Genomic DNA, 27,606 nt, shown 5'->3' with positions numbered 1-27,606 from the left:
TCTTAATGAGGGCTGAACGGGTGTTACCCCCTTTCTCCACCAGCCAGTAAGCTTAAATAAAGGTTCTCAGCCTCCATTCTTGCCCTGAGACTGGCGCGGGGAGCAATCCCGCAGGATGTTTAGCCCTTTCTGGGGTAAGGCATGCCATCAGCCTGCAAGGCAGCGGACTGACAGCGGCAGCAGGGCTGCACCGTGGGGCTAAGTCCTTACAAGCACTCCTGGCAGCTCTTCAGTCAGAAACAGAAAGCACCGAGTTGCCAGGACACTCTGCCTTTAGGGGCAGCAAAAGAGCCGATTCCAAGTATTTCACAGGGAGCCCTGGGCTCTGGAAGTTCTGGTTGTCATCCAGTCTTCACGGAATGATCACTGCCACCTTTACAGCGGCTGCCCTTTTAGATAGCCCCTTTTCTTCTGGACAGGTGCTGGAAATGTATTAACACAGCAATGTAAAGCTTATGTACTGAATCCGTAATTTCTGCTCTGGTAATGCAATGAAACATAGAATGGCACAGAACTGTGTACTACTACTACTATTGAATCATCTGTGTAGCCGTTCTGCCAAAAATATTCAAGAGGGTATTTTAAAGAGCAAAGCAGCTATTTAAGCCCACCTGCCGCTTTCTGTTCCTCCACTCACGTAGATAAAGGTTCCTGTGCTGCCTCAGGAAAACTCAGCCCGGCTACTGCTGAGTTGTCGCTGGCGGCACAGGCGCCCACATGATCGTAAAGGGGCAAAATTCATGTCATTACAGGTAAGGATGAGGAGAAACCCTGAGGGGCGAGCGACCTGCTCGTTAACCGGAGAGCGCTGAAACACTCGATACAGCCGCTCCGTTCTCCTGGGGCAGGAATGCTAATGGAAAATGCCAGCCTGCGCCGCCAGCCCAGCAGCCTCCCAAGGCCAGCGGCGAGGAGAGACCTCAAACTGCAAGGTCAGCGTGGTTAATCTTCACCCGGATAATTACAGCCGGCTCGGCGGGTCCTTCAAACCCACCCCTTCCAGACCCCGCTCCTGGCTCGGCCCCTCGGGCCAGCCCGCCCCGGGGCGGAGCCCCGCGTTCCCCAAAAGCCGCCGCAGCCGGGAGAAGCGGTGCTGGGATTTGGGAACGGCGGGATCGCTTCGGCAGAGCTCGGGGCTCGGGCAGGGCTCGGTGGTGAGTGGGAGGTGGCGGCGGCTGCTGCTGCCGCCCTCGGCTCTTGGCGGATGGGAGACCATTTTTCGTGTGTAGTTTATACAGTCGTTGTTGCCTCTCTAGACCCGAATCTGTTTAAAATAGTTAAAACTACGATTAGGGTATACTATGTGTTTAACACGCTAGTGATGTTTCCAGCTAATTCGATGTGTGACTTTTCAAGCCTGTGCCCCGTGGGGGTAATATCGAGCTCTTTAAGTGATTAGTTCTTTTATGGAACCTGGGATTTTGGGTTTAGTCTAGTCACGCTGTAGTTAAAAGAAAGAAGATTCTCTTCTGACCTCTACAGAAAGTGCGTGGATGAATCTGTATTAATTCAACCCAACGTCCTTTAGGGTCGAGTATCTCTTCTGTCATCGCTGATGTTCAGGGTACGGCAATATATGTTTTGTAAAGTCAGTATCTTTCTAATAAAAGTAGAGACCCTAATTTTTTCTATATTGATGGCTGGATTCTCTTTTTAACTAATTTGCCACTCAGCTGATACAGAATTCTTCTGAGGAGACGCTTACTATTTTTATTGATATAGGGAAGAAGTTCTGACTAAGAAGCAAACCAAGAATTTGGAATATAATCGGGAAATGAGACACCTGAGGTCATGGGGCGAAATTACTGGCTGGTGTGTCTTTTACATTTTTTTTCTGAGAAAAACTCTCCCTCTCTGCTCTATTTTTTTCTTCTTCTTCTTCACACTTCTTCCTAAAGTCTGGAAATCTAGAAGAAGGCGGCTTCTAGAAGGAGGTTAGAAGTTGAGAGATTCATATGGTTAGTTCAGCATACTGGCAGGAGATGAAACTTTAAAGCCTTTCAGATGTACAAACTTTGACCTTTTCCTTGGGATCTGTCAATGGAAGAGTGTGCTATAAAATTTTTGCATTAGGGTTATCCTATTTATATATTGAAGCTTCAACTAATATTTGTAAATCTGTGTGTTTTCAATAAATTGAAAACTTTATTTCGCCGTGCTCAGAATTACATAGGAAAAGTGAGTAGCCTTCATTGCATAAGCAGAGTGAAATATGAAACAAACAGAAGAAGGATCTATTTTAGTTTTATTAGTGTTATGATATTTGTGCTAGATGAAAACTTGTTTTAATATGGTGTGAGGGGGCTTAACTCTCAGTTTTAATGAGTTTCTTGGGAGTAAAGATCAGGTGTGTACTGGATAGTGGACAAACTGAGCTTGTCTTTGTCTCTGTTAATTAAATGATCTGCCATTAATCATGGCAGAACAGGATTACAGGGAACTTGGAGCTGAAACTGGCCTCCCTCTGATACAGTATCATATCCATGTGGCTCTGCCTACTTCCTATTGAAGAGCTGGCATGGTCTAAGCCTGTGCATCCAGCCAGGCCTCTGTACTGCGCTCTTTTTGGCAGTATAGTTGGGTGACCTTAGTTGCCTTTTCCTTGTGGTTGTGGGTTGTTTGTTTTTCCCCCTCCCCTCTATTAATGGTGTTCTTTAGTAGTCTAAAGAGTAAAATGGATTTCTGTGCAGGTAGGTGTTGAGAATGTGAAATTGTGTGATTTTAGTTTCCTTCTTTTTCTTATGTGTCAGAAGACCCAGGTAACTCATCATTAAGTAAAGATGATAAAAGGAGAGTTAGAGCTGCAGAAACTGTTCAGGCCTGCTGAGTGTCAGCAATTCTGAAAATTCATTTAGGTGCTGGGTTATCGGCATTTCTAGAGGAAGTGACTGAAGAAGGTTCAGCTGTACGAAAGGCAGGGCTAAGTAAGTGGTGTATTTGTGATATTTTCCAGCTAGGCACTACAGGTGATTAAGCAGGGGAGAATAACAGGAAGTGTAAGTGCCAAGGGAAGTATTTCCAAATACAATTTTCCCATAAAATTAATTGGCAAAAAATAACTGTAGAACACAATGCTTAGGGGGATATTATAGAAAATGGGGAATAAAAACTATTTCTATTCTGAGGAAGGGGAAAAATAAGATGTTGAGAGACATGCTTGATTTTGGGAAGGGCAATATTATATTGGCCAAATTGGTTTGGTTTTGAATTTCTTATTTCTTTTCTAATATAATTGGATTACTTTAACATCTTGTAAAGCATATACTATAGTTAATTATGAAGTGTGGTCACTTCGTCAAATTAACTTAATTGATACAATTTTAATGTAACATTCACATAAATGAATATTGTGAACACTGGTAGAAAAAATAAGTTCGAATGGAAGCAAAATTGTGCATGTAAAACCATGACACACCCTTATTTTCTGTCCAGGTGTGCTGGCTTAGCTCATGCTAAATAGTGTTGGTAACTGGAAAAATGGAAGTTCTGTAATAACTGCAGGATGTAGTCAAACTAGTTCAGCTTGGTAAAATCCTTGGAGGCTATTCACTGCAGTGCTCCTTAACACTGTGCCTGGGAAACAAACTGCTTTAACCTTTCATGGTGAAGAGAGTGGTGCCCCAAATACATAGCAGACACTGATTTGAACCCAGATGCCTTTCTATGCTATTCCTGTCTTTCTTCTTTCCGATTGTCAAAGGTATAAAATGTTGTGGTTTTTTTTTTTTTCCCCACTCTTCCGATTTTGTTTTACTCTTTACTTGTGTTTGAAAGGCCCATTTTAAATGGACAAAGCACAAAGTGTTTAGCATATATATTTGACATGTACTCACAGTAGTGTTAAATCTTCCTCTTTCACAGAAAGAGGAACCAATAATGCCAGCACTGAACTGGAAGCCCTTTATCTATGGAGGTTTAGCATCAATCACTGCAGAATGTGGTAAGTGTTTGTTTTCACTGTTGACATGATTTTCTTTACTTGGATAGTCTCTATGTAAAACAAGTTTGGTTCCATGCTGCCAGTGACACAGTAGTATGTGGTAGTCTGCAGTATAGAGTTTTTTGCTTAATGCTGACTGAAAAGTTGCTCTGATCTCTGTTGCAATGTCAGAACACTTGTGTCTGTCAATTCTCATCCCTGGTGAGTCTTTTTATGCACATTTTGCCTCTGTTTTATTATTTGGTGTTTGTTTGATCTGTTCCTAGATAGTGGTCATAAGTAGATACAGCTTCTGCCTTGCTGCAGTAGACAAGTTATGCTCTTATCTTGTAAATTCCTCTTAGCTTTACTGAGTATCTATGTTGAAGTTTAAATTATTTGTTTCTTGAATGTAAGTGGCTGCTTAGATTTTAACATTTAAATTCAATAGTGAGCAACATAGAATAATTGCTGTAGTGAGACAGTGCATTTGATGTTTTAGACCTGCTTCTAAAGGGAAAACATAAAATATCAGCATTTTTTAAAAGTTATATCTGAAATGCATGTACATGAAAGTAAAGGAAATCTGGATTTTCATTGTAACAGGACATGGTTTGCCTTGTGGTGGCTTTGCATGCAAGGTATGTCTAGTGAAGTAGATGCAATATAAAATTACACCTAAAACTATTTTGTTTTCATGGAGTAGCTTGGGTTGGAAAGTCATCTGGTCCAACACCCCTGATCTGAGTAGGGACATCTTCAATTAGATCATGTTGCTCAAAGCCCTGTCCAATCTGACTTTGAATTATTCCAGGGATGAGAAGGATTTCTACTTAGGAAATTTGTGCAAACTTAAGTTTGAAACCTGTCATTATTTGACTTGACTGAATATGGCAAATAATTCCAAAAGCTTTTAAGGAAGACAAACAATTCATGAAAGCTTTGCTTGTTTGGTAAGCCTCATTTGAACAGATGGTTTAATTCTGACTCCTGTTAGTGCTTAGGTGAGTATGGAATGTTGAGGTGATCCTTCTCCTGGATGGATACGGTTTCTGAATCCTTCCATAAGGGAAGCATGGAGAATATGCTGTGACCATAACATAGCAGTAGGCCACAGGAAAGCAATAACAGAAATAGGTACTGCTGCTATTGCTTTTTCAGATACTAGGCCAGAATCTGTATAGTGTGTCCTACAGAACTTATTTGCCTTCAGTGACATCCTCTTCAAAGGTGTTGGTAGAGTACACGTGCAAACTCAGTGCTTGATTTGGATTGCGGAGTCCTGTTCAGCGTGGCTGCTTACAACCTGGCAATGCTGTGTTGCCTGAAAATATAGTGAATGTGGAATGTAAACACAGGAGGTGGGCAGGGCCTCTGATAGGCCTTTAGAAGAAACAAGGTGATAGAATGTGAATTACTTCTTTAAAAGAAAGTCTTGGTAAGAAAGGCTTCTTTCCCATGGGAGTATTTTTATACATTATGATATATAATAAATGTTGCTGTTTCTTGTATGATGCTCTGTTGTCCTTAGTTAGGTAGGTACTACATTAATTTTCTCACTGGTTTCCTCTAAGGTACTTTCCCCATTGATCTGACCAAAACACGTCTCCAGGTTCAAGGTCAAGTTAATGATGCCAAATATAAAGAGATCCGCTACCGTGGAATGATGCATGCGCTGGTCAGAATATGCAGAGAAGAAGGCTTGAAAGCATTATACTCTGGGTAAGATTAACTGAGTTACAGCAATGGCTTATGAACAGTCTATTGATAAAAGTATAAGCCCATTGTAAGTGAATTTTTGGGTTTCAAGATTGCAAGATATTTGGCTAGCCTTAATCTGGAAATTGGAAGACATAGCTTTGATACCTTCAGTGCTGCACACTGCCATAGCATTTCTTCTTTTTCTTTTTTTTTAATAACCTCAAACAACAAAACCTACATGCAACAAAATAGCTAAGCATGAAGTTATTCTTTACAGTGCTGCTATGGTTGTTCCATCTCTCAGAATCAAAATTGAATTTACCTTTGTCTATATATGAGCATGCTTTTCTTCAAAACCTGCAAGATGGTGGGGGAACTACATTTCAGACATGACTGCCAGATATTTTATACATTACAAGTTGAAGCATGGTCTAATATTAATTCCTTCGCAGTTCATTCATGTTCATGCAGGCTTTGTTTAAAAAAACCCCAAAACCTAAAAAGCTTCAAAGCTTGTTTTGTTTATAGTTATGTTTATAACAAAGCTTTTTATGCTTATAAATTGTTGCTTTACATGAAAAAAGCTTTGTCTGCTAGATATCTCTGCACTAGGAAGAATTTTCTGATGAGTTTTTGAGATCTTGAGCATAAACATTATTGCTGCTTGTTTTTACAGGATTGCACCTGCAATGCTACGGCAGGCTTCATATGGAACTATAAAAATAGGCACTTACCAGAGCTTAAAAAGAATGTTTGTTGAGCGTCCAGAAGGTGAGTGGTTATTTTCTATTAAATCGAGGACTGATTTGCTTGAAGCTGATTGTTGTAACTGATATAAAGAAAGTCTTCTCGGTAGACTTGTTCAAATGCTACAGTAAGATACCAAATGGAAACAAAGTTAGTCAGCAAAGGTAACTCGTCTGAGCGGGTTTTATGGGTTTTGTAATGGGCAGTCTCCGGTTAAATAAGGGGAGGCAGCATCCTGTCCTAATGTATTTTAAGCTTTGTAAATCTGCAGCTAAACTCTTTGTCTGTGAAACAGATGAAACACTCATGATGAATGTTCTGTGTGGTGTTCTTTCGGGAGTAATCTCATCATCTATTGCCAACCCTACAGATGTCTTAAAGGTAATGTAGAGTTTGTCTTTTTAGTTTTTGTTCTCTCCTGAAGTAAAAACAGTCTCCTGAAGAATATAAGATTTGTTTTGTAACCCTATTTATTCTCATCTCTTAACTTCTGAAAAATCAGTAACATCCTGAATTCTTGGAATCTCCTGGTCCATACTAATCATTTGGAGGTATGCATGAGGAAGGTGAAGGCTGGGGAGGTAGTTAGAGCCACATTTTTCTGAGTATTGAGGGAGAATAACTGATGCTGTAGTGTTTGTGTGGAAGCCACACTGCATATTTCATCTGTACTTCTTAGTAACACTGCTACACTTGGTTGTTTCTAGAGCTCAAAATAAACGAAGATCAATTCAGAGGCAAGAATTCCAGTGAGTGCTACTTGCACCATATGATTCCTTAATACTGTAGAGAGGCTTTGCAAACCTGTGTTCCAAGGAAATGGTGCTCCAGCATCAGTCATTCAAAGTGAATTAGTGAAACAACCACCTCTAAGAATCTATTAGCTTAGTTACATAGTCAGTTACTTGAAAAAGTTGATGGTATTTGTCTTGAAAACTGGAGCTTGACTTACACAGCTGCTCCTAATGAAAAGGAAGTCAAGATAACTGTATGTTCTTCTGAAACTACTAAAAAGCTTAATCCTTCATAGTGCTAGTGTGGTTACGCAGTGGCATTTCAAACATAAGCTTGTATTTCAAGTGTGCCTTCAATTAGTTAGTTATTTCCTAGAATTATGTGTACTTACCAAGTCACATGTTGACAACTTTGGAAGTTACTTTGGCAGGTTCCTAAGGATGTTCTTATAAATCTACAGGGTTGAAGACCCTGGCTCTCAGTGGCTGAAACATTAATCTTTTTAACCTTTCATTTCAACATGTTCCTGTGAGAAGACTGTAAAGGACATCCTGCAGAACCCATCTGCCAGTCTTATCTAAATGGAGCAGTGTACCCATACAGAAATAGAAGTGACTTAATGCAGTTAAGAATGCTGCCACATACTTGTTCAAAATTAGCAGCTGCATTTGGATAGTTAAGGCAAAAGATTGTACTACAGTTGTGATAATATCAATTCTTGCTTTTATACTCAAAGAGAAATTGACTTTACTGCTTTCAGTTGTAACTTAATAGTTTTATTATTTTATTGGTTGTATTTATCTTTTAATTGTGTCTTCAAATGACTCAGATCAGAATGCAAGCTCAAGGTAGAACGATTCAAGGAGGAATGATAGGCAACTTCATACAGATCTACCAAAAGGAAGGCACTAAAGGATTATGGAAGGCAAGTTTGGTTTTTTTTTTGAACTGTATCTTACACTTCAACTATGCTTCCTTGCTCATGCCAATGTCATGTACTCCTACAGTGTTCTCATCTGAAATATGGAGGATGTATTGTCTGTCACTTGTCATGACTACTTCACTGCTGGTGTCTCAGTGCTTTTTGGTGAAGGGTTACGGCCAGCCTTGTGTGTGAGGATTAGCTGCCATTTAGGAGAGGGAAGACAAATGTAGGATTCAATTAGGGTGACTGGCTCTAGGAATAGTTCAACAACCCTTTGCATGACACCTCTCAATCTGTATGCTCTGTTTTAAAACCTATGCTAAAGAACATTTGGAAGCAAAGGAGCTACTGAGCATCCCCTCTAGGCTTGGGAATTCTTGTGTTCAGTCTTACAGGTTGTCTTTTGGGCCAATTGTAGCCAGTGACTGTATAACTGAAGAGCCAAAATGGACAATTGGTTTGAAATAGCTAGAAAATAGGAATATTTTCCTATTAGTGTGCTTTTCTCACTAAGTTTCTTGATCTCCAGTTTTCTGTTCATCTTCCTGACTTTGTCAGTTTTTCAGCTAGCAATAAAGGAATACTGTTTTGAGGTTTTAGCTGACTGTTGATGCAAGAATTGAGATATTAAGCAGGGATAGAAAAGAACTTAAAGAACCTGAAGTTGTCATTCTGTGTAGAGAAGTGATTTAGCTGTTATTTCATATCTGTGTTTTTGAAGCACATACATCTAAGACTTGTACTAATTAGCAATGTTCTTAAGACATTTGTGGTGTTTTGCTTTGTATTATAAAAACTTGGCTTTCCTAACAGTGGGCAAAGGTTGACTTTAAACTTCAACTATATCCTTTCTTTTGCCAGGGAGTATCATTGACAGCACAGAGAGCTGCTATTGTTGTTGGAGTAGAGCTGCCAGTGTATGACCTTACCAAGAAGCACATAATAATGTCTGGATATATGGGAGATACAGTATATACTCACTTCCTGTAAGTTTCTGTAACTGGTGGTATAGCTTGTGATTGGTTAGTTCTTCCTACAGGGGAGATGAGTCTTTTGAATTTTCTATCATCTGTCTAGATGTAAATGTACTTCAGATGTGTGTATAACTTTTAATGTAATAGCAGCTCAAATAGTAGCATGGAAGCTAATTTTATTTAGATTTGGATTTAGCTTTCTTTTGAAATATAGAAGTTTGTTTTGTGGGTGGTCTGAATCATTCAACTGTGCAAATTGAGGTTAGAAGAAATTTACAGTCAAATATTATTCCCAGGGGCACAAACATCTTTTCAAGTATCTAAGGGCTGTATAGCAAATCTACAAAGCTATACTTTTATAGTAAATGAAAAGTAACTTTTCACATCCATTAGCTGATTTAATTTTTAATGAAAAGCATTAATTAGCCATTATTATTGTGTGTTCCCTGGGAAGGGGAAGTTCTTATACATCTGTGTGGCAGAGAAGATTTCATTGAACCCTTCTTTTACTAGTTCCAGTTTTCTTTGTGGGTTAGCTGGAGCCCTTGCATCCAACCCAGTTGATGTTGTAAGAACACGCATGATGAATCAGAAAAGCCAAAAAAATGGGGGACACTCAGTCTACAAGGGCACTTTGGATTGTTTGTTACAGGTAAGTAGTTTATGTATCATCATAAATAGAAACTGCTTCCACCAAGCAATGATTTTGCTGTGGAGCTCAAAATTGTTCTGTGTTCCCTAATAACTTAGATATGCCTTAGATATGCCTTTTGCCATAATGCTTAAAAGGACTATGCTGTCAGTAATGCACTCAAGTGTGAAAAGTATCTAACTGTCTTGATAGAAAGGCAGGAAGAAAGTGTCTGCAGAGCCTTCCAACTTCCTTTGGGTGCTTGCATGAGGAGAGGAAGGCTCTCAGCAGCACTCTCTCTTGCTCAGCTTTATACTGTCAGGCTGACAGGAAATGATCATTTCATAGGTCAGTCCTTGAAGAACAAGATGATCTGAAACAGATGGTTTTCTATGTTGCTTACTGCATAATAGAAAGCCTAATACAGCCAGAGGCAAGGTCAGCCTCCAATTTTGATTACTTTGATTTGGTTTCTTAAGTCTACCTTTGGTATGAGGTGGGATCATGATGGCCTTTTACATGGAGAGGAACGGAGGGTAAGCTGTTGCTGTCCAGCTGTTGACTGAACAGTCCAAGTCACATTGTCCAGTGAAGTTTTTTGAGGTCCATAAAGTAAACAAATATTTCAAGGGACTGCCAAATATTAGCTACAGATTTACATGCAGCAAATTTCAAGGGACTGCCATATGTCAACTGCAGGTTTACATCTAATAAAATGTATTTCTCTGTCCTGTCAGACAATAAATGAATTTAAAGGTTACAGGAGTAAGCCACCCCCTTGTCTGGTACAGTCTTATTAGCTGAGGTGCTGTCTGGATTTCTTACTAGAAAAGAATTACATAAGTGTGTTCATGTTATGTTTTTGTTGTTATTTTTTTTTCCTAGACATGGAAGAATGAAGGCTTTTTTGCTCTGTATAAAGGATTTTGGCCAAATTGGTTAAGACTTGGTCCTTGGAATATTATTGTATCCTTTCCACAGGTGTGCAAAACTACTAAGTTAGCCATACAACAGGAAATATTGTTTTTTATAGTATTACTTTGTGTGGGAAGTGTCATATCAGTGCATATATTCCCTTTTTTTATGAATGAAAAACTGTGTGGTTGACAGGTTTTTTAAGTCAACTGCTTCCAGTCAGATTGAATTTGTGATTCACAGTCAATACTAAAATGTGATGTTACAAAATAATTTTCTATTCTTCCAATTTCATACCTATCCACTTCCTGTGTTACGAGCCTAGTTTTAATCAAAGTTCACCAGGTGAATTAGGAATAGGGACTATTTCTAGAACTGGGGAAACTGTTGGCAGTTACTGATGCAATCTTTTTGTGTGTCTTGCTCTCACAATTTTGGCTTGTTTCAAGAGACAGCTGATCAGAGCCATGGGGATTGGGTTGGTAGAAATGATTTTTACAGTAAACAAACCTTCTTTAGCCCATCAAAGTTAAGTGAGTAAAGACTCTTAAGGTATTTTGCAGTATTGTCCTGCCTCCTCAGTTCTGGATTTAAAATCCTGAGGAAGAGGGATGGGAAAGTAATTTGTATCACCAGCCTTAAAGCAGGTTTCATTGTTCTGCCTAGTATTGTGTAAAAAAGTGGCCAACCTGCAGCATGGCATAGGAAGGAACAAGGAGTGGAACAGAGATGCAGCTGACCCTCAGTAGTGAAGTGACCAGTTTTCACTGCATGAACAAGAGACAGTTTTCCTTAATCAGCTGTGCCAGTTCTTTCTGACATATGAACAGCTGAAGAAATTGGATGCCTGACATGCTGAACTGTGTACAGAATTCTGTTAATGTACTGTCTGAGTTTACAGCAATGTGCAGGTTGTCTTGAGTGTTTGCTCTTTATTGTCTGAGCTGCTGGCCAAAGGAAGAGGTCACTGCAAGACTGAGTGAGAAGAACCTGGAAGTGATTTTAAGGCAGATTGGCTCCTGTGACTGTGATTTGTGTGCGTGATTCAGTGGAGATGTGCACTCTTTTTCAGACTGAACCAAACATAGTGGAATACGTTCTGTCAACTGTTTCAGTGTTCTTGAATGTAAAGATCTGCAATGCAACTTCATGCATCTGAGTCTCAAAGCATAGTTTTATAAGAGTCAAAGAACAGGTTGGGGGTTTTTTTGTATTACCATGAATTTCCATAAAGGAAGGAAAAGAAAAATATTTTTGTAAAGGAAAAAAGTATTTCTGTAAGGGAAGATAAGCAGAACCAAGGAGCTGGGCTTTTCCTGCTTTCAGAAATGTATGCAATTTGATTGTAATAGCTTAAAGCTTCCAGTTAACTGGAAGTCTCACAAGACATCTTTGCCAGCTTTCAGGTTGGCAGAATAACTGCTGCAGTACAAAGTCTGTTTCTGGTTTTGCAGCTTTCCTGTGTTCTAAGTCCTGAGATGCCTGCATAATTTTCTGGGAATAATACAGCTTCATTAGCAAGTGTGGTTGCTACATTTGACAGTTTTGCATAGCTTGAAGAAAGGTGGTTTTTTTCTTCCAACATATAATTCTTGATTTCAGCCTAAGTGATTCTTCAACATATTCATATGGAAATTGCAAGTAGGAATGAAGTTCAAACAAGTTCATGCCCATATGCTGATCTTGCAGAGAAACTTTCCATGCTTCTTCCATCCTGGGGAAGAACTATTGGTTACTGGCTGTTTTACACTGAGCAGTCAGGCTCTGTCTTGTGGGTGCCTATGTGACAAGAATGAACCCCTCCAAAAGTGAACCTACTATAAAGACTGCTTTCCTTCTTTAAGGAGACACTCAAGTCCAGAAGTAGTGAACACTTTCATGTACCAAAGGGGCTCAAGTTGCTATTACATGCAAGGAAACCCTAGATGTAGAAATCAATCACAGCTTCTATAAACATTACCTTTAGGTTTAAAGGTATATCAAAACTTCAGGGCCGTTAACTCAACAATTATAACAAGCTTCTTAAATGCTGTTGTTGAATTCCAGGAAAAAGGAATATGTGAGATGCAGGTTGTAGGATGGGTATTCTGTGTTTACAGAGAGCAGCAAAGCAGCATCCATAGCTTAGGATTTTTGTGGCCTTGTGTTAATCTTTTACACATTTTTCATAGAATCATGCATTCCACTTAAAGAAGTTTCATTGTGATATCAAAATTGCTATACTCACTTTTAAATTACTAATTTTGAATTCACAAATAGATTTTTTTTAAATGCACAAGGCACTTTCTTTCCTAAGGTAAAACATTTTTCTATATATAGGAGTGTGCTGATATGCAGTGTTTTCCCTTACAACTGTTTCTGTGCTTTAATAAAAAAATTGTAAATATTTTTATATGTATGTAAGCAAAGTATATGTTTATACATTTTCAAGCCTATTAAAAGCATTAAAATGTCAACTGTGATGACTTAAAACTGAAAACAGTTTTGAAGTTTCTAATACTTCAAGGTGCTTAACAAAGGAAAGCTACTGCTGGCATTGAACTGTTCCATGTTATTGGTTATTTAGCCAAGGAATACTAAAGTTGCTTGTAGTTAAAATCTTGTATTCCTGTGACTTGTTGCTGAATAATGTGCACTGACCACAGGTATTTTTCTGCTCTTTGGCATATCTTAAACAGCAAGATCATTTCCCCCTTTGTTAGAGAGACTGCTTAGTCTGAAACAGATCAATCAGCTTAGTTTTGTATAGCAGCAGCGTAAGTTTATCACACTTGCAAGCAGAGTGGAGTTTTTTGAGCTCATGTGTGGTAGGACAAATGTCATGGACTAACTCTGAGGGGGATGAGGGATTTGCCAGCCAGCTGCTGCACTATACCAGTTAATCTTACAGATTAAGCTGCAGAGGGCGAGCTGGACAAAAGGAGCTGGACTTGACTGCTAAACCCCAAAGTGAAATACAGTCAAAATACAGTGAAACAGTAGTTCAGGATCTCAGCTGCGACTACGAGCCCATGTGCCCAGGGGCCTGAGGAGGCTAATGGCATCCTGGCCTGTATCAGCAATGCTGTGGCCAGCAGGACCAGGGCAGGGATTGTGCCCCTGTCCTTGGCACTGGTGAGGCCGCATTTCAAGTGCTCTGTCCAGTTGTGGGCCCCGCAGCTGGGGAAGGTGTCCGGGAAAGGGCAGTGGGGCTGGTGACGGGGCTGGGGCACAAGTCCTGTGAGGAGGAGATGGAAGGGGATTTTATCACTCCTAGAACTGCCTGAAAGGCGGCTGGGGCCAGCTGGGGTCAGTCTCTTCTCCCTGGAAACCAGTAACAGGATGAGAGGACAAAGCCTCAAGATGCACCAGGGGAGGTTTAGGTTGGACATTGGGGGGAATTTCTTCTCAGAAAGGGTCATTAGACAGTGGAACGGGCCGCTCAGTGGTGCGGTGGAATCACCGTCCCTGGAGGTGTTTAAGGACTGACTGGATGTAGCACTCAGTGCCGTGATCTAGCTGACACGGTGGCGTTCGGTCACAGGTGATGCGAGCTGTTTTCCAGGCGACTCTATTCTCCTGTGGATTCACCTGGGAACGCGGCAGTGCCGCCGCGGCCCGCACTCCTCCTGCCCGCCAGGGGGCGCCACCCGGCCGGCCGCCCCTCATGACGCGCTTCTCCGCCCCGTGCCCGTGACGCCGCTGCCACGCGACGCGGCGCCGCGCTCCGAGCCTCCCCCGGAAGCGCCGCCCCGCTCCCGGCGTTCCGCCGCGCCCCCGGCGCCGCTCCCGGCCCGTGCCGGCCCGGCCGCCCGTCCCGCCGCCGGCAGCATGCTGGAGCCGCCGCCCGCGGAGCCGCCGCCCGCGGGCAGGGACGTGCGGGACCGCCTCAGTCTCTGGGACCGCCGCCCGCAGCCCACCGCGCCGCTCAGCGACCGCCAGACCGACTCGGTGCTGGAGCTGAAGGCGGCGGCCGAGAACCTGCCGGTGCCTGCCGAGGTGAGGCGGCGGCGCTGCCCGGCCCGGAGGGGCGGAAGGCGGGAGCGGGGAGCGGCCGCGGTGCCACGTCGCCAGGCGGGCGGGGGTGACGGCCCGGAGCGGCTGGGCCCGCGGGGCCGCGGCTGCCCACGGCCTTTAGGGGCTCAGCAGCGCTTCTGGGTCGCGTCCGCAGCCTCTCCCCGTCCCGCGGCAGGGCTCGCTGTTCGGGAGCTTCCCGGGGAGCCTCATGCCGCCCACCTGCCCGGGCTGGCAGGGGTTAGTTAGTAGGCAGCCGTGGGAGTTTTCCACTTAGAATCCACGGGCTTCCTCTGCCTGCCCTCGTTGCTTCCCTCAGTCCACCAGCGTTTGTCCTCTTGAAGTTGGGAGCTTTAGTCGTGGAGTTCATTCTTTTGGTCCTCTTATATTGATCCTTGCCAATGCCTAGCTGCTGGCGCCGACGTTATTTCCTGAAACGAGCTGTATCCTCGAACGGACTGAGGAAAGCCAGGAATAGTGGTGAAAAGCTTAATAATTTGTCAGCACCGTAGAGGACATGGTCTCCCACTGTGTAAAATTCCAAACTTTTACAAGATGATTATTTATGAGCACTCCCTTGTCTGCAAAGGGAGGTGGAACAGAATGCATGCATTCCTAACTTTGCTTTTCAGGAGAGGGTTTGTATTTAAACTGGATTGTAGTGCAAAATACAGTGCCATAAAATCAACAAAACTTGCTCTCAGCAAGTGTCTGCAAGTTTGGAACTGCAAAAGAGAGAGTGTAAAGCAGTTCCTTGCTCTAACGCACCTGTTTAATTTAATCCTTCCGGGTTTCTTTCTTTTTGTGTAAGCAGTGTGCAAAAAGTAAACATTGGCAGGCATCCAGAGTGATCGTTGAAGGATGTCCTGCTATCAGAGAATGTTCTTAAGGATCTAAGTCAGCTTGGCAAAAAGGCAGGTACTCTGTTTGCCAGTGAGGAAAACAGCAAAGCCAAGACATTGAGTTCTTCAGGGAATTGGGACAGTGGTGTCTCGGCTGTCCTAAAACAGCAGGCTCTGATGGATTCTCCTTTCCCTCTGTATTAGACAGGAGAGAAACCCTGACTCCCCTGCTGCAGGGGGTCAGCCCTGTTTTGGGGGGCAGGGCAGAGAGGTGTGTGGAAGTTGGACAATGTATGGCAATCTGTTTTTTCTCAAAGAGTTGAAATCCTGATGGTTCTTTTTTTGCCAGACTAATATTACCAGGCAGAATATTTTACTGAGCAGGTTGTTTTCTAGAGAGATAACAACTTGTAGTTAAGCAGTGTTTTCTGGTTTTACCCTACTGATGTTCTTAGAAAACATACAATTCATCATCCTGTTATTAAAGAGGGTATTATATCAGTTAAGTGTATGTAACAGTATCTTTCTTCTTAATTTCTTCCATGTAGGCTAATAAATAGTCTCTGGTCATACTTAAACACAGTTTATCTCAAGTTATTTTTTTACCATGTTTTCTCATTTAAATAAAATAATTGTGGCTAAAAAATAATGCCTGTTTGGCAGAGCTGTTCTTTGTCTTCTGAATAAATTATGGCAGCAGCCTTGAATTTTCCTTGAATGTCTGGCAGAAAAAACCTGACAGTTCCTGTGTGGTGTTTCCAAAGGTATGGAGGTTGTAGTTTTTGGTGTTATGGTTGGACTCAGTGATCTCAGAAGTTATTTCTAAACTTAATGATTCTGTGGTTATCATATTGATAAATCAAATGTCTGCTGCATTTTTTTCTTCAAAAGTAGATGCCTGTACTTTTCTCATCTTCCTGCTTTGGATGCTCTGTAGCTGAGCTGCAGGTACGAGTTCTCAGTGGGTTGTTATCTGACCGGGGTTTGTGGTGTTCTGTGAGCAGCTCCCCATCGAGGACTTGTGCAGCCTGACGTCCCAGTCGCTGCCTGTTCTGCTGACAGCTGCCGTGCCAGACTCCACAGAGGATGTCCTTTTGAAGGGATTTGCAACACTAGGGATGGAGGATGAAAGAATTGAAACAGCACAGCAGGTAAGTGAATGACCTCCAAGATGCAGTAATCTTCAGAGAATTCTGTTAGTTCCTGTGTGTCTCGCCTAGCTTTTGGTGGGTTTGCTAAACCTTTTGGGCCGTTTTCAAGATGCATAAGGGAGAACTTGGAGGGAAAACATCGCTGAAGTCTTAGCTCTGAAGTGACAGGTACTTTTTGCATTTGGAGTGGAATCTAATGTGAGAGTAAGGCATCCCTTCAGCAAAGTGGTGTTGCTCTTGAAGTAGAAGAACACCCACTATCTAATGTGATTCCCTTGTTCTCATGCAAATAAAGCCAGATGAAATTCAGTCTTTCCCATTTTAACTCAATGAAAGAGCAGAATGGAGTATTTCAGTTGGAAGGGGCCCACAGTGAGGAATTTATTTCCTAGATTAATAACTGAATTCTGAAACAGCTCTGTTTTTAACAAAAGCTCATCTTCATTTCATAGATCATAGATTTGATTTTTTTTAATTGACTGCATGTGATATCTATATTGTTCACACCATAAAATCTCTTCTAGTTCTTCTCCTGGTTTGCTCAGGTGCAAACACAGATGGATCAAGATGAAGGTGCCAAGTATAGGTATGTGCTTTTCCTCAGTTCTTTTCAGTATTAGCAGTTCCACCCTTGAAGGACTTCATCTTGTCCATTAATGTTAGCACGTGTTTACATTCAGCTGGTGGGGAATGGGGGAACGTGTTGGAGCAGCTGAAGCTTTCCAAGGCTGTGTGCCTCACTCCCAAGGGCCATTACCCAGGTGGCAGAGCAGTTAAAGGGGAGGCAGGTTTCCTTCCAAACTGCCCAGTATATTTAGATAGATGGAAATTAGTTTTAGCTAGCAGACAGGGCTGTAGACAAGGGCAGTCTAAGAGCTTTCCTATGATTTTTCAATTGCTGCTACTATTGGAATGGCATCCTCTGAGGGTGATACTGTGTAAGCAGATGTGGCTGGGGGTCATTTCTGTTCTCACCATTTGGCTCACCAGTGGCTATGGTTGTCATTCTGTATCTGCATTCCCTGCATCCCTTGACACTTTGCACAACTCCAGTTTTGAGTCTCACCATTCTCATCTGTTTTTGTGTAACTGACTTTCCCATCAGGCTCAGAAGAACCTCTTCCCACTGACTTTGGCAGTTACTCCTTGGGAGTCTAAAGTACAGTTGAATGGCTTAGCTAGATCTGCTGGTGGCTTTTATGGAAACTGGCTTCTGTCTTGAGACTTCACAAACTTGCCCTTGGCCACAAAGAGATGCTGCTGTATTCCCTCCTCCATTTTTCCTCTGCTTTTCTTTGGGCTGTTTCCTTCTCTTGTGCTTTGACATTTGAGAACTTGACTTTTCTTAAAAGCAGAGGGTGAGGCATGTACTGATCCTGTGATCTGACCATTAAGAACCTCAAAGGAGTAGCAGGCTTGCACTTTGTCAGTTGACATGTTCATAGTGGTGCACACAAGTGCTCAAGTGTGCTGTGATGCACAGTGGTTTGTAGGATGGTTAGTGTGCTGCTGTGTGCAGGAGGAAAATAAATAAGTGGTTTGCCTGTTGCACATGGATACAGGGAATTGTTTACTTGCAGCTTTGTAAGTGGTAAAGTAGAACTCAAATTTTATCTGACATCGATGAGTAATTTATTTTTAATATGATTAGATAAGCTGAATGCTTGACATTAACATTTAGTTATCATTTGGAGTTTTTGTCTGCACTGAGCCTTAGACAAATTTGGTGATATTAGGCACTGGATCTGTTTCATCTAAGCCTCTTTCAATCCTCACTGTAGGGCTTGAATCCTCTAGATAATTTCAGCTACTTCAGGAGAGAAAAAGTAATTTCTAAGTGGAAACTGAAAATTATATAGAAGAGACCCAAATTAACACCCCTGTTGGGAGCAAGGCAGGTAGAATTTGACTGCTTGCAGAAATCACTGTGATTGTGGTGCCCATTTAGACAGTATATCGTGCTCCAGACCAGCTGTGGTGCAAGCTGCTGCTTTCTAGGTAGCCTTGCTATAAGGAATGTCAGGGAAATGGAGTAGCTATTCCAGACCCTTCAGCTCTGTTATTTCTGAGATGATGAAACATCTACTTATTGTGCACTCCTGTTTGGTGCAAGTGATGTCTTATTCCTAGGGAGAGAAAAGTGTCCCTGCAGGCAGCTGGATTTGCAAATACAAAAAGGGAAATTTTACTTCTGTTGTCTGTTGATTCTCTTTTTTCTAGACAGATGAGGGATTACTTGTCTGGCTTTCAGGAGCAGTGTGATGCTATCTTGAATGATGTGAATAGTGCCCTTCAGCACCTGGAGTCACTTCAAAAACAGTATCTTTTTGTGTCCACAAAGACAGGAACGCTGCATGAGGCCTGTGAACAGCTTTTGAAAGAGCAGGTAATCTTTGAAGGAAGGATTATTGGGAATTGCTAAGACATCTTGAATGAAAGTTTATTTTTCTTGGGTTGGGAAAACATGTGAGCTGTGATAACAGTCGTTCCATTTGCTTTGGACCTGATACTTTGGGTGTGTTTCACCTGCAGCTGGGATGTCTGGCTCTTGAGTAAAATATTCTGTACGTGTCAGTTTATGGTTTAATGAAAAGCTAGCTGAGGGCAGCTTTTGTAACTGATGCCTGACAAGTGCAAACTGTACTGAAATTAATAATTTGTATCACTTGCAGAAGTATTTTGAGCTGATTACTGCAAGATCCTTAAAGTTGGAAGTTTATTTCGGAGATACTTTCTTTTTCATGTAGAATGCTGCAACAGTGATACAACAAACTTTTTTTTTATAGTCAGACTGGATAAGAGAACGCTTTAAGACTCCAGTCCTGAGGATTTCTACAATTCTCCATAATACTGGTGGCAGCACTGCTGTTTGTATGCAGCATTGTCTGTGGGATATTGACAAATCTGTAGTATATATTATTTTAAATACACTACTGAAAATAATGTGTCAGTCTCTGGCAAGAGAGCAAAGAGAGCACTGCTGTATTCTGCGTCATTTGTTGTATTTAATTAGTAGCAAGTTACTTGGAGGTATTTAACTATCCATGCTGAGAGTGGAAAGGAAGGCTTAAAAATTTTATACACACATGTGTATATATATATATTTATTTAAGCTACATGCTAGGTTGATGATTTTTTTGTATATATTGTTTCTTTGATAGTCAGAACTTGTTGACCTGGCTGAAAACATCCAGCAGAAACTTTCTTACTTTAATGAGCTGGAAAACATCAACACTGTAAGTATTATTTCATTGTTAATAGTCTTAGAAAATGAAAGTGTACTGGTCTTTTGAACTTAGTCACCAACAGTAATGTACTTAGGTTCCTTACAATGATGCTTTGTCTTGTTTTCCAAAGAAATTGAATTCCCCTACGCTGTCCGTGAACAGTGAAGGATTCATTCCAATGCTGGCTAAGCTTGATGATTGTATTGCATATATTTCATCACATGTAAGTCATTCTGTATTTGTTTTAGTTAAATTGTGACAACTGTGTGTTCATACTTTTAATTTTTTTTCCTATAAAAAGTTTTCTCTGCCAAATACAAGAAGAAGTTAAGGATGGTGCTTTATAAATTTTGGAAATTTTTATTGGAGATACTTATTATTCTGCTTAATTTGTGTAAAATACTGCTTTTAGTTTGTACAAGCTAGCTAGTTATGTGAGTATTTTAACTCTGGGTAGATTTTTGATGTCTACTATTTTTATTTGAAATGGATTTTTTTTCTTTCTTTCTTTCAGCCAAATTTTAAAGACTATCCTGTATATTTGACTAAGTTTAAACAATGCCTTTCTAAAGCTATGCACCTTATCAAGACATACACTGTGAATACACTACAGAACCTCACAACCCAGTTAATGAAAAGGGTAAGGTGAATCAGTAAGTGGGAGGTGGAGATGTACTGAAATTTCTATTATAACAGAAAATCAAACAGTTCTCTTTTTATTTTTTTGAGGGTGGGATGTGTCAGCAGTTTTTTGTGAAAATAGGTCAGTGCTATGGTGTTTGTGTAGGTTGTCCAATACTCAGCCTAGTGATCCAAAAGATTTGAAAGTAATAATAATTAAAAAACGTTGGAAATTGAAGGTTACATTGGTGAATTGAAGTAGGTGAGCAGCGAGCTAGTGAAGGCCAGGGGTGGATGAAGGACTGTGTTAGAGACACCAGATGGTCAGACAGTTTGCTTTCCTGAACCAGAGTGTGCACTGGGGCTCTGAGCTGGCTGCTGGTCTGTTGCCAAATGGGGAAGGTATACAAGAGAAATATAGAAATATAGAAATATATAGAGGTACTGTGGTGTTTTGTTTTGGAAAAGGATTGCTTTGGAGACAGAGAGAGATTGAAGGGAATACTTGAAAAAAGTATACAGGGGCTGGGTGTTATAGGATGGTAATTGTAAAGCACAACTCTGAGTACATGCTGTGATCATTTCAGTATTACATTCCAGTAAGTATTCTTGGGTGCTCTTGGTCATGTAAATGTTCATTTATTCTGCAGTGGTTTGTGTAGTGCAGATAACAACTGTGCCAGGTTCCTATTAGTTTTGCCAGTATTTGTTTCATTTTAAAATGTTGACAGTGGCACTAGAGTGTCCCAGGGAAGAGACATCCTGTCCCAGCGCTTTACTCCCCCTCACTCCAGTGAGATTTAGGTATAAATGTGAGCAGGGAGGTTTTCTGGTCTCATTAAAATGTTGATAGTCTTATGCTGCAATATTCTGGCAGAGCACAAGGGAGACAGGAATGTCTCTTCCCACACACTTTGATTCTTTCTCCAAATAATTCTTAGGTATCTTGTGCTCCGTTCTATTACAGGCAAACTTGGTGTCCTGAGGGATAATCTGAAACTGAAAGATGCTAGAATTGAGAACTGGCACACCTAAAAGAAGGGAATTTTAGGCAGTGTTCATGGAAACTTGTGGAAGGGTACTCCTGGAGCGAAGATCTTGGTTAAGTGGGATTGAGCATTTTTCGTGTTTGGTACAAAACTAGGTTTTATTAAAAACAAAAGGTATCATAGCCTGGTTTGGTGCCAGTGGATTGGCAAAACTGAGCTGAACTTAAACAAAATTGAACATCTCTGATTGTAAGCATGTCTACAGAAAGAAGTGTGTAACCTAATTTCTGGATTTGAATTGGTGCTTTGGAGTTTTAAGTCAGGAAGGAGGACATTTTCCTTCCCATGTAGGCAGGGGCTTTGTGGATGTTTTGTACACTTTGAAAAATCAAATGGCTCCTTCTGCTAGAAGTGCAGTACTGGACCCGTGATCAAGTGTTGAGTTTTCCCATTGTAAAAGAACAAGACTGTCAGGACTGGAAAGGGACTGAGATCTGGATGTTCTTTGGTGATGCACACATATGAATGGAGGTTTTGATGTATGTTTGTAGAAAAATGATGGGGTTGCTCACAGGGATGAAAATAGGAGGTGGGGATAGTGGATTTCCTGTCCCCATGATGTTTCTAAGGGAGTCCATCTCTTCTCTCTTGCTTCAGTAGGGATAAGGGGAAGAAAGCTTGGCATGTAATATAGAGATAAGGGGAAGAAAGCTTGGTGTGTAAATTGGATCTCTGCTCTGCTTTGTTAGTGCTAGCATTTGTCTAAGTTCAAGCCGTCTGCCCTGCTGGGCTGGGGAGCTGCCTCAAGACTTGATATTCTGGTTGGAGCTTGAATACAAGCTGAGACTTAGCTTCTCTGCCTTGGGACTGGCAGATAAAAGGGAAATTTGTTCCATTATTTTACTGTGTATTAAGGACCAACAGTCAGTACTACTCTGGCAGGTCCAGAGAAAATTGTCTCTAATGGAGAATGTCATAATTGCTGAAATGTTCCTTTTCCTGTAGAGGCTGTTGGATGAAACTTTTGGGTTGGGTTTTGTTCTTCCATCTGACTTTGAGTTCTGAAACCAGCACGCCTTTGTTGGTAGGAAGAGGCAAAGAGCTGTTCCACTGGAGGCATAAAGAACCAATACCCTGTTTTAGAGCCTAATTATCCCAACCATTATAAACTAGAAGCCAAATATAGTATTTTGCTTTTTAACCAATTACTCATCTCTTCTTTCAGGATCCTTCAGCTGTGCCAAATTCTGATAATGCCTTCACACTGTTTTATGTGAAATTCAGAGCAGCTGCTCCCAAAGTCAGAGTAAGTAGCTGGTAACTAATTTTTAAAAAGGAAGTTATGAAAATGAGGCTTGAATTTATTAGTGTGAATGCAAGGATTGCATATTGTGCAAGTGTGAATGTCCAAAGATTGCATATTGTATCCATGGAAAAATACTACAAACTCTTTCCCAATTACTACCAAAAAGTAATTTACTGATAACACTTCTTTCTCTTCCTCTCTCTCTCTTTTTTTTTTTTTTTTTTTTTTTGGTAGACTCTTATTGAACAAGTAGAGCAAAGATCTGAAAAAATGCCAGAGTGAGTATGTCTGCTTAATTTATCTTCAACACTTTTTAAGTTTTGAAAATACTTACTTTTGTTTAACTACTGTTAAACACATTATTTGTTTAAAAGAAAGTTTTAAAAATGGAAATTACATCGACCTAAAGAGAGTGTTGGAATGTGTTTTGTGTACCAGAAAATGATGTTCAGGATGCAGTTACTGTTTTAATTTCTTGGCTAGGTATCAGCAAGTTCTCAATGAAATCCATCAATGTTACCTCGACCAGCGGGAGCTTTTGCTTGGTCCAAGTATTGCTAGCACTGTTACAGAATTAACCAGTCAGAATAACAGAGATCATTGTGCTCTGGTAGGTAAAGTAGTCATGTGTTGTGTGGTGTTTGTTACGTTTAAATCCCCTCTCCCCCAGGTGAAGTGAACTTACTTAATTCAGTTATTTACATGCAGAATTGTTACTGTTGTCTGTGAGTTTGAATCATTAACATTCTACTAATATTTTCAAGCCATACATGTTCTGTTTCTGTAAAAACTCTGCAGTGTTACAAACTTCACAGAGGGGGGAGGATAAAAAAGAGGCATAAAATGTGGTTACTTGAATTTCAGAAACAAAAATGGGATAAAAGTTGTACAGTGAGCTTTTATTTGGCTAGTAAAATCTTTTCAGCCCATAGTCTGATGAGAGCTCATCTCATTACTTTTGAATTTTATGAAGCTTCAGTTTAATCATAGCTGTAATAATCACAACACAATATATAATATATAGTAATAATACCTGTAATATCTCTTGTGATACTGATGCAAGGAAAAGAATTTAATAATCAAGTATTTGTATTTCTGTGAATACAGGTACGAAGTGGTTGTGCCTTTATGGTCCATGTATGCCAGGATGAACACCAGCTTTACAATGAGTTTTTCACAAAACCAACACCAAAACTGGAGTAGGTGGTACATGCTGGTTTTGTTTTACTGCATGTTGTATTTAGTGTGTTGTGATGTAGCAGACAGTATTATATGGCAAACAGGCCTGTGTTCAAGTGGTAAGAACTAGCAAGATAAAAAAAACAGCTTAATCACTTTAAGCATCAGAATTTGCTGTTCTTATGTTTTCTTTTTTTATTCAGGCAAAGCTGATAGTTTCCATTCTCCATAAATAATCTTTGCAAATGCTCTGTAGGTAGTCTGTAAGTTACTCAGGTCCTTTGAAAATAGCTATAGAAGTCTACAGCTATACAGTCTGCAGCTGGTTTTGTACAGCCTCTTTTGCACAGCCTGTTGCACAAGTGCTTTCATTTGCTTCAGTCTGAAATTAGGCTGATGAACTCTAGGTATTTTTCCAGAAGGATTTAATGAGCTGCCCTTAATGTCAAGAAGTATTTGCATGTTGCCTTTATTTGGGCTGAACCAGAAGGCAGGGTAGTGGATGCCTGATGAGAACAGTGTCCCAGTCTCCTCTGTGTAAACCTAAAAGAGGGACAGGTTGTTGCTTTACACAGTAATTGAATTGTAAAAGTGTTGGTTTTTTACAACAGAACTGTAATAGTAAAGCAATTTAATAGATTATGCCCCTCCTCCAGTTTTAGTAATGATACTTGATTTTGAAATTCGGGTAGGTCATGTTTCCTTGCTATAAAGTTCCTAACTAAAGTGTATTCCTATTAATATAACTGAGACTCTGGTTTTGAGTTTTGCAATGTCTTAAATTGAGTTGAACAAGTGTGTAACCTGAAAAAAGACTGCCCACTACCCTCCCCATCCTTCAAAGCTAAAGGAAAACCAGAACTGCATAAAGCCTCACCACAGTGGGATAAACCACAGTGCCAGAGTAGGCCTAGTCTTTTCTGAGGAATTGTGGCCTCGTGTGGAACATGCTCAGAATTTGAGGTGACCGAAATAAATTTGCTTAAGAATCAGTTTAGCTATCTCAGTCCAAATCCTGGAGTAAACATCCCTAATTGAAATCAGTGTAAAATGTTGTTCAGCCAGAAATTTTGTCACTAGTGCTATTCACACCAAGAATAAGAATAGACTTCTGATTTTTTTTTATTCAATGTAATTATCTTTTTTCCAAAGAACTTGCTTCCTTTTTTTTTTTTTTTTTTTTTTTTTTTTTTTTTTTTTTTTTTTTTTTTAAGAAAAATGTTTCAAATAGTACCTACTTTATTAGGTTTCTCTTAACATAATACATAGCCTGATTTTCTTTTCTGGAATGCTAAGGGGCTCTGAAGACATTACAGCCAGGTGCCTAGGTAGAGAGAAGATTTTACCAAAATTCTACCCAAGAGTAGAGATCTGAAATTGAGTATTGTATTTAATAATAATGCTGGTGAAACTTTCTCTTTTGTTCCTGCTTTTAACATGGAGAGTTACTGTTTTATCAAGTTGCTTATAGTGCTATAGGATGCACAGGAAGAGACATTCAAAGTGTTTTTTTCTGAGTATTCTTTCCATGAGCATTTTTGTTCCTTGCCTGAGGAGCTGAAGTGTCCTTGTCCTATTGATAGATATTCTTTGTGTATTAGAAAAACAAATGGTGCAACGAACCCAATATCTTTATCACATTGTGATTACTTTAATCTTCTTGATGTTTATATTCCCAACTCTGACTGGGAAATTACTTGAATTTTCAGCTACTGGCAATAGCATTAGTCCTTAATATGTGATTAGTGAAGGGAGCATTGAGAATGGCAAAAATGTCTAGAGTGACTGCTGCTGGTGTCTTAACCAAGATGTGCATCACTTTGAACATGAAAGAAAAAACTAAATTGCAGTGGGATTTCTGGTGTGTCACTGTATTGATGTAGCTTCAGTTGGATTGGGAAGTGTGCTCTGAGATGTTGGTAGCTATTACAGAAAACATTACCAAGCTTCTCCTCCTGCATCCCTTTTTGTGTGCTTCTGGTTCTAATACAGTGTTGAGTACTTGGAATCAGATGAGCCTTTTCTCAAGGGAAAATCTGGGTTGTGATTCTGAGCTCAGCAGGAGCATTTTTTTTCCACAGAAGCCAAGTAAACCAGTTTGCAGCATCTTCCCTTTATGACAGGTTGAGTTGTTGGTTGTTCTGTGTAGGTTTTTTGTTTGGTTTATTTGGGTTTTTAAATTTTTTTAAAATTAATTAAAAGCTGTAACACCATTTTTAAGCTGTTGGTATGCCACATTTTTTAAAAGGAAAACTTTTCCTACTTTGTAGAAAATAATGGGTCTATGTTTTAAACAGTCTTGTCTAAGTCTTCTATGACACTTGTTTTCTCATTCTCCTTTCAGATATCTTTGCCACAAAATGATCTGTGTCTGTGGTAAAATTTTCTTTTGCTTTTATGAGATCCTGAATTTAGCTTTGTTTTATTTTTCCTTCATAGTGAACTCTTAGAGAAGTTGTGTCTTTCATTATATGATGTCCTGAGGCCGATGATCATCCATGTCATTCACTTAGAGACACTTTCTGAACTCTGTGGGATTCTCAAAAATGAGATGCTTGAGGATCATGTACAGAACAATGGTAACTCATAGATTGAAGATGATTGCTTTTAGTGTCTTCTGAACTGGTGAAATTATTTAATGGGATAGTCAGAAATTCTAGATGCTTATTTCTTTCTAGTAGATCTTAACCTAACCTCATCTTTGACATGTTTGTGTAAAATTAATTGTGCTTTTTCATTTATTATGAAGGTCTGTATCTTTGGATCTGTGCATACCATTGTATAAACTTATGTATTGATATTAGTCTTGTGTTCCCTAGATTGTACAAATGCCAGCAAGCATCCACCCAGTGCACATGCATGCACTAGGGTTGATTTAAAATCAGCTTTTCAAATGAACAAGTTGATTGACTTAGCCCTGCTAATGCATCATCCATGTAGAGGTTTCTGCATAATAATGATAAAGAAATGCAGACGGATTTTTTTTCAATAATCCTTAATGTCATGTTTCCTAGGCTACAAATTGTATCTTCATCAGAGGAGTTAAGTAGCACCATAGATTTTGGAGTTTTCTAAGTGCAGAACTCCAACTCTCATAGGAGTGAGCCGACCTGGTGTCTCATTTCATAGTATGACCAGTGCATAATGGAATCCTTTCGCAGTCTTTATTGCACCAGGCAATAAACAGAAATCATCCTTGGTAGCTGGTATATCACCCAGTGAAGCTCTTTGTTGCTGAAGCTGTGCCAATAATCATGAAGAATTGTTCACTTTCTTGGAAGCATAATTTTAACACTGCTGGGAATGAGCAAAAACTTGCTGACTTTTTTTTTTTTTTTGCTTACTGTAAGAAGTGTCTTCCTACTACACAAATTTGGGCTGATACGATAATTCTTAAGTTCGATATGAGCTGCTTTGGTTCATCTGTTTTTATCAGCTCCCAGCAGTCACACCTCGGGTATTGGCTGTGATAGAACCAAAGCCACCTTGTTTTGTTGTTCCGACCAAAGTTCCACTTAATGTACCCAGGTCTGAAATAATTAGAACCCTTAATTCTAGCAAGGCATCTGATGTCATAGTGTGAGGTTGCATTTTCATAGCCTAATGAAAATCTGGGGAGCCATAGCAAGTGCAGCATGGAGTTCAGTAAATTCCTTGATTATCACAAATTTCTCTGCATGCCTGCCGCTATTCCAAAAATAGCCTGACTCCATCTGCAGCAAGCCAGGTTTTTATGGTCCTTCTATATGTG

General features: G+C 40.4%; 2 protein-coding genes across 7 annotated transcripts in view; both read left to right on the top strand.

The window, feature by feature from the left end:
- Positions 1-1,087: 1,087 nt before the first annotated feature.
- SLC25A30 (solute carrier family 25 member 30) lies at positions 1,088-13,003 on the top strand. 4 transcript variants are annotated; one of them, XM_066313307.1, is made up of 11 exons: positions 1,094-1,154; positions 1,723-1,812; positions 3,862-3,940; positions 5,494-5,641; positions 6,297-6,391; positions 6,663-6,748; positions 7,932-8,027; positions 8,889-9,013; positions 9,515-9,653; positions 10,518-10,598; positions 11,357-13,003. In XM_066313307.1, exons 2-11 carry the CDS (start codon positions 1,792-1,794, stop codon positions 11,396-11,398), a joined length of 912 nt encoding a protein of 303 aa, XP_066169404.1. In that variant the 5' UTR covers positions 1,094-1,154; positions 1,723-1,791; the 3' UTR covers positions 11,399-13,003. The 4 variants fall into 4 exon arrangements, with proteins under 4 accessions (XP_066169407.1, XP_066169404.1, XP_066169406.1 ...); XM_066313309.1 differs by having other exon boundaries at positions 7,932-8,031; positions 8,893-9,013; XM_066313308.1 differs by lacking the exon at positions 1,094-1,154 and adding an exon at positions 1,540-1,564.
- Positions 13,004-14,301: 1,298 nt separating this feature from the next.
- Positions 14,302-27,606, top strand: part of COG3 (component of oligomeric golgi complex 3) — a 30,663-nt gene continuing 17,358 nt past the window's right edge. Inside the window, exons 1-12 of one of the 3 annotated variants that reach the window (XM_066313303.1) lie at positions 14,302-14,525; positions 16,387-16,533; positions 17,058-17,119; positions 18,754-18,919; positions 19,695-19,769; positions 19,891-19,983; positions 20,275-20,400; positions 22,596-22,676; positions 22,911-22,954; positions 23,160-23,286; positions 23,784-23,875; positions 26,295-26,434. In XM_066313303.1, the coding sequence (XP_066169400.1) occupies positions 14,358-14,525; positions 16,387-16,533; positions 17,058-17,119; positions 18,754-18,919; positions 19,695-19,769; positions 19,891-19,983; positions 20,275-20,400; positions 22,596-22,676; positions 22,911-22,954; positions 23,160-23,286; positions 23,784-23,875; positions 26,295-26,434 (1,321 nt within the window). In that variant the 5' untranslated portion in view covers positions 14,302-14,357. Of the gene's footprint in view, positions 14,526-16,386; positions 16,534-17,057; positions 17,120-18,753; positions 18,920-19,694; positions 19,770-19,890; positions 19,984-20,274; positions 20,401-22,595; positions 22,677-22,910; positions 22,955-23,159; positions 23,287-23,783; positions 23,876-26,294; positions 26,435-27,606 lie in introns of those variants that run through there. The other 2 variants (XM_066313305.1, XM_066313304.1) reach the window with 2 other exon arrangements.

The sequence above is a fragment of the Sylvia atricapilla genome, chromosome 2 (genome assembly GCF_009819655.1).
Source record: "Sylvia atricapilla isolate bSylAtr1 chromosome 2, bSylAtr1.pri, whole genome shotgun sequence".
Lineage (NCBI taxonomy): Eukaryota > Metazoa > Chordata > Aves > Passeriformes > Sylviidae > Sylvia > Sylvia atricapilla.
Note: the sequence above shows the minus strand (reverse complement) of the source record. Positions and strands in the feature narration are given on the sequence as shown.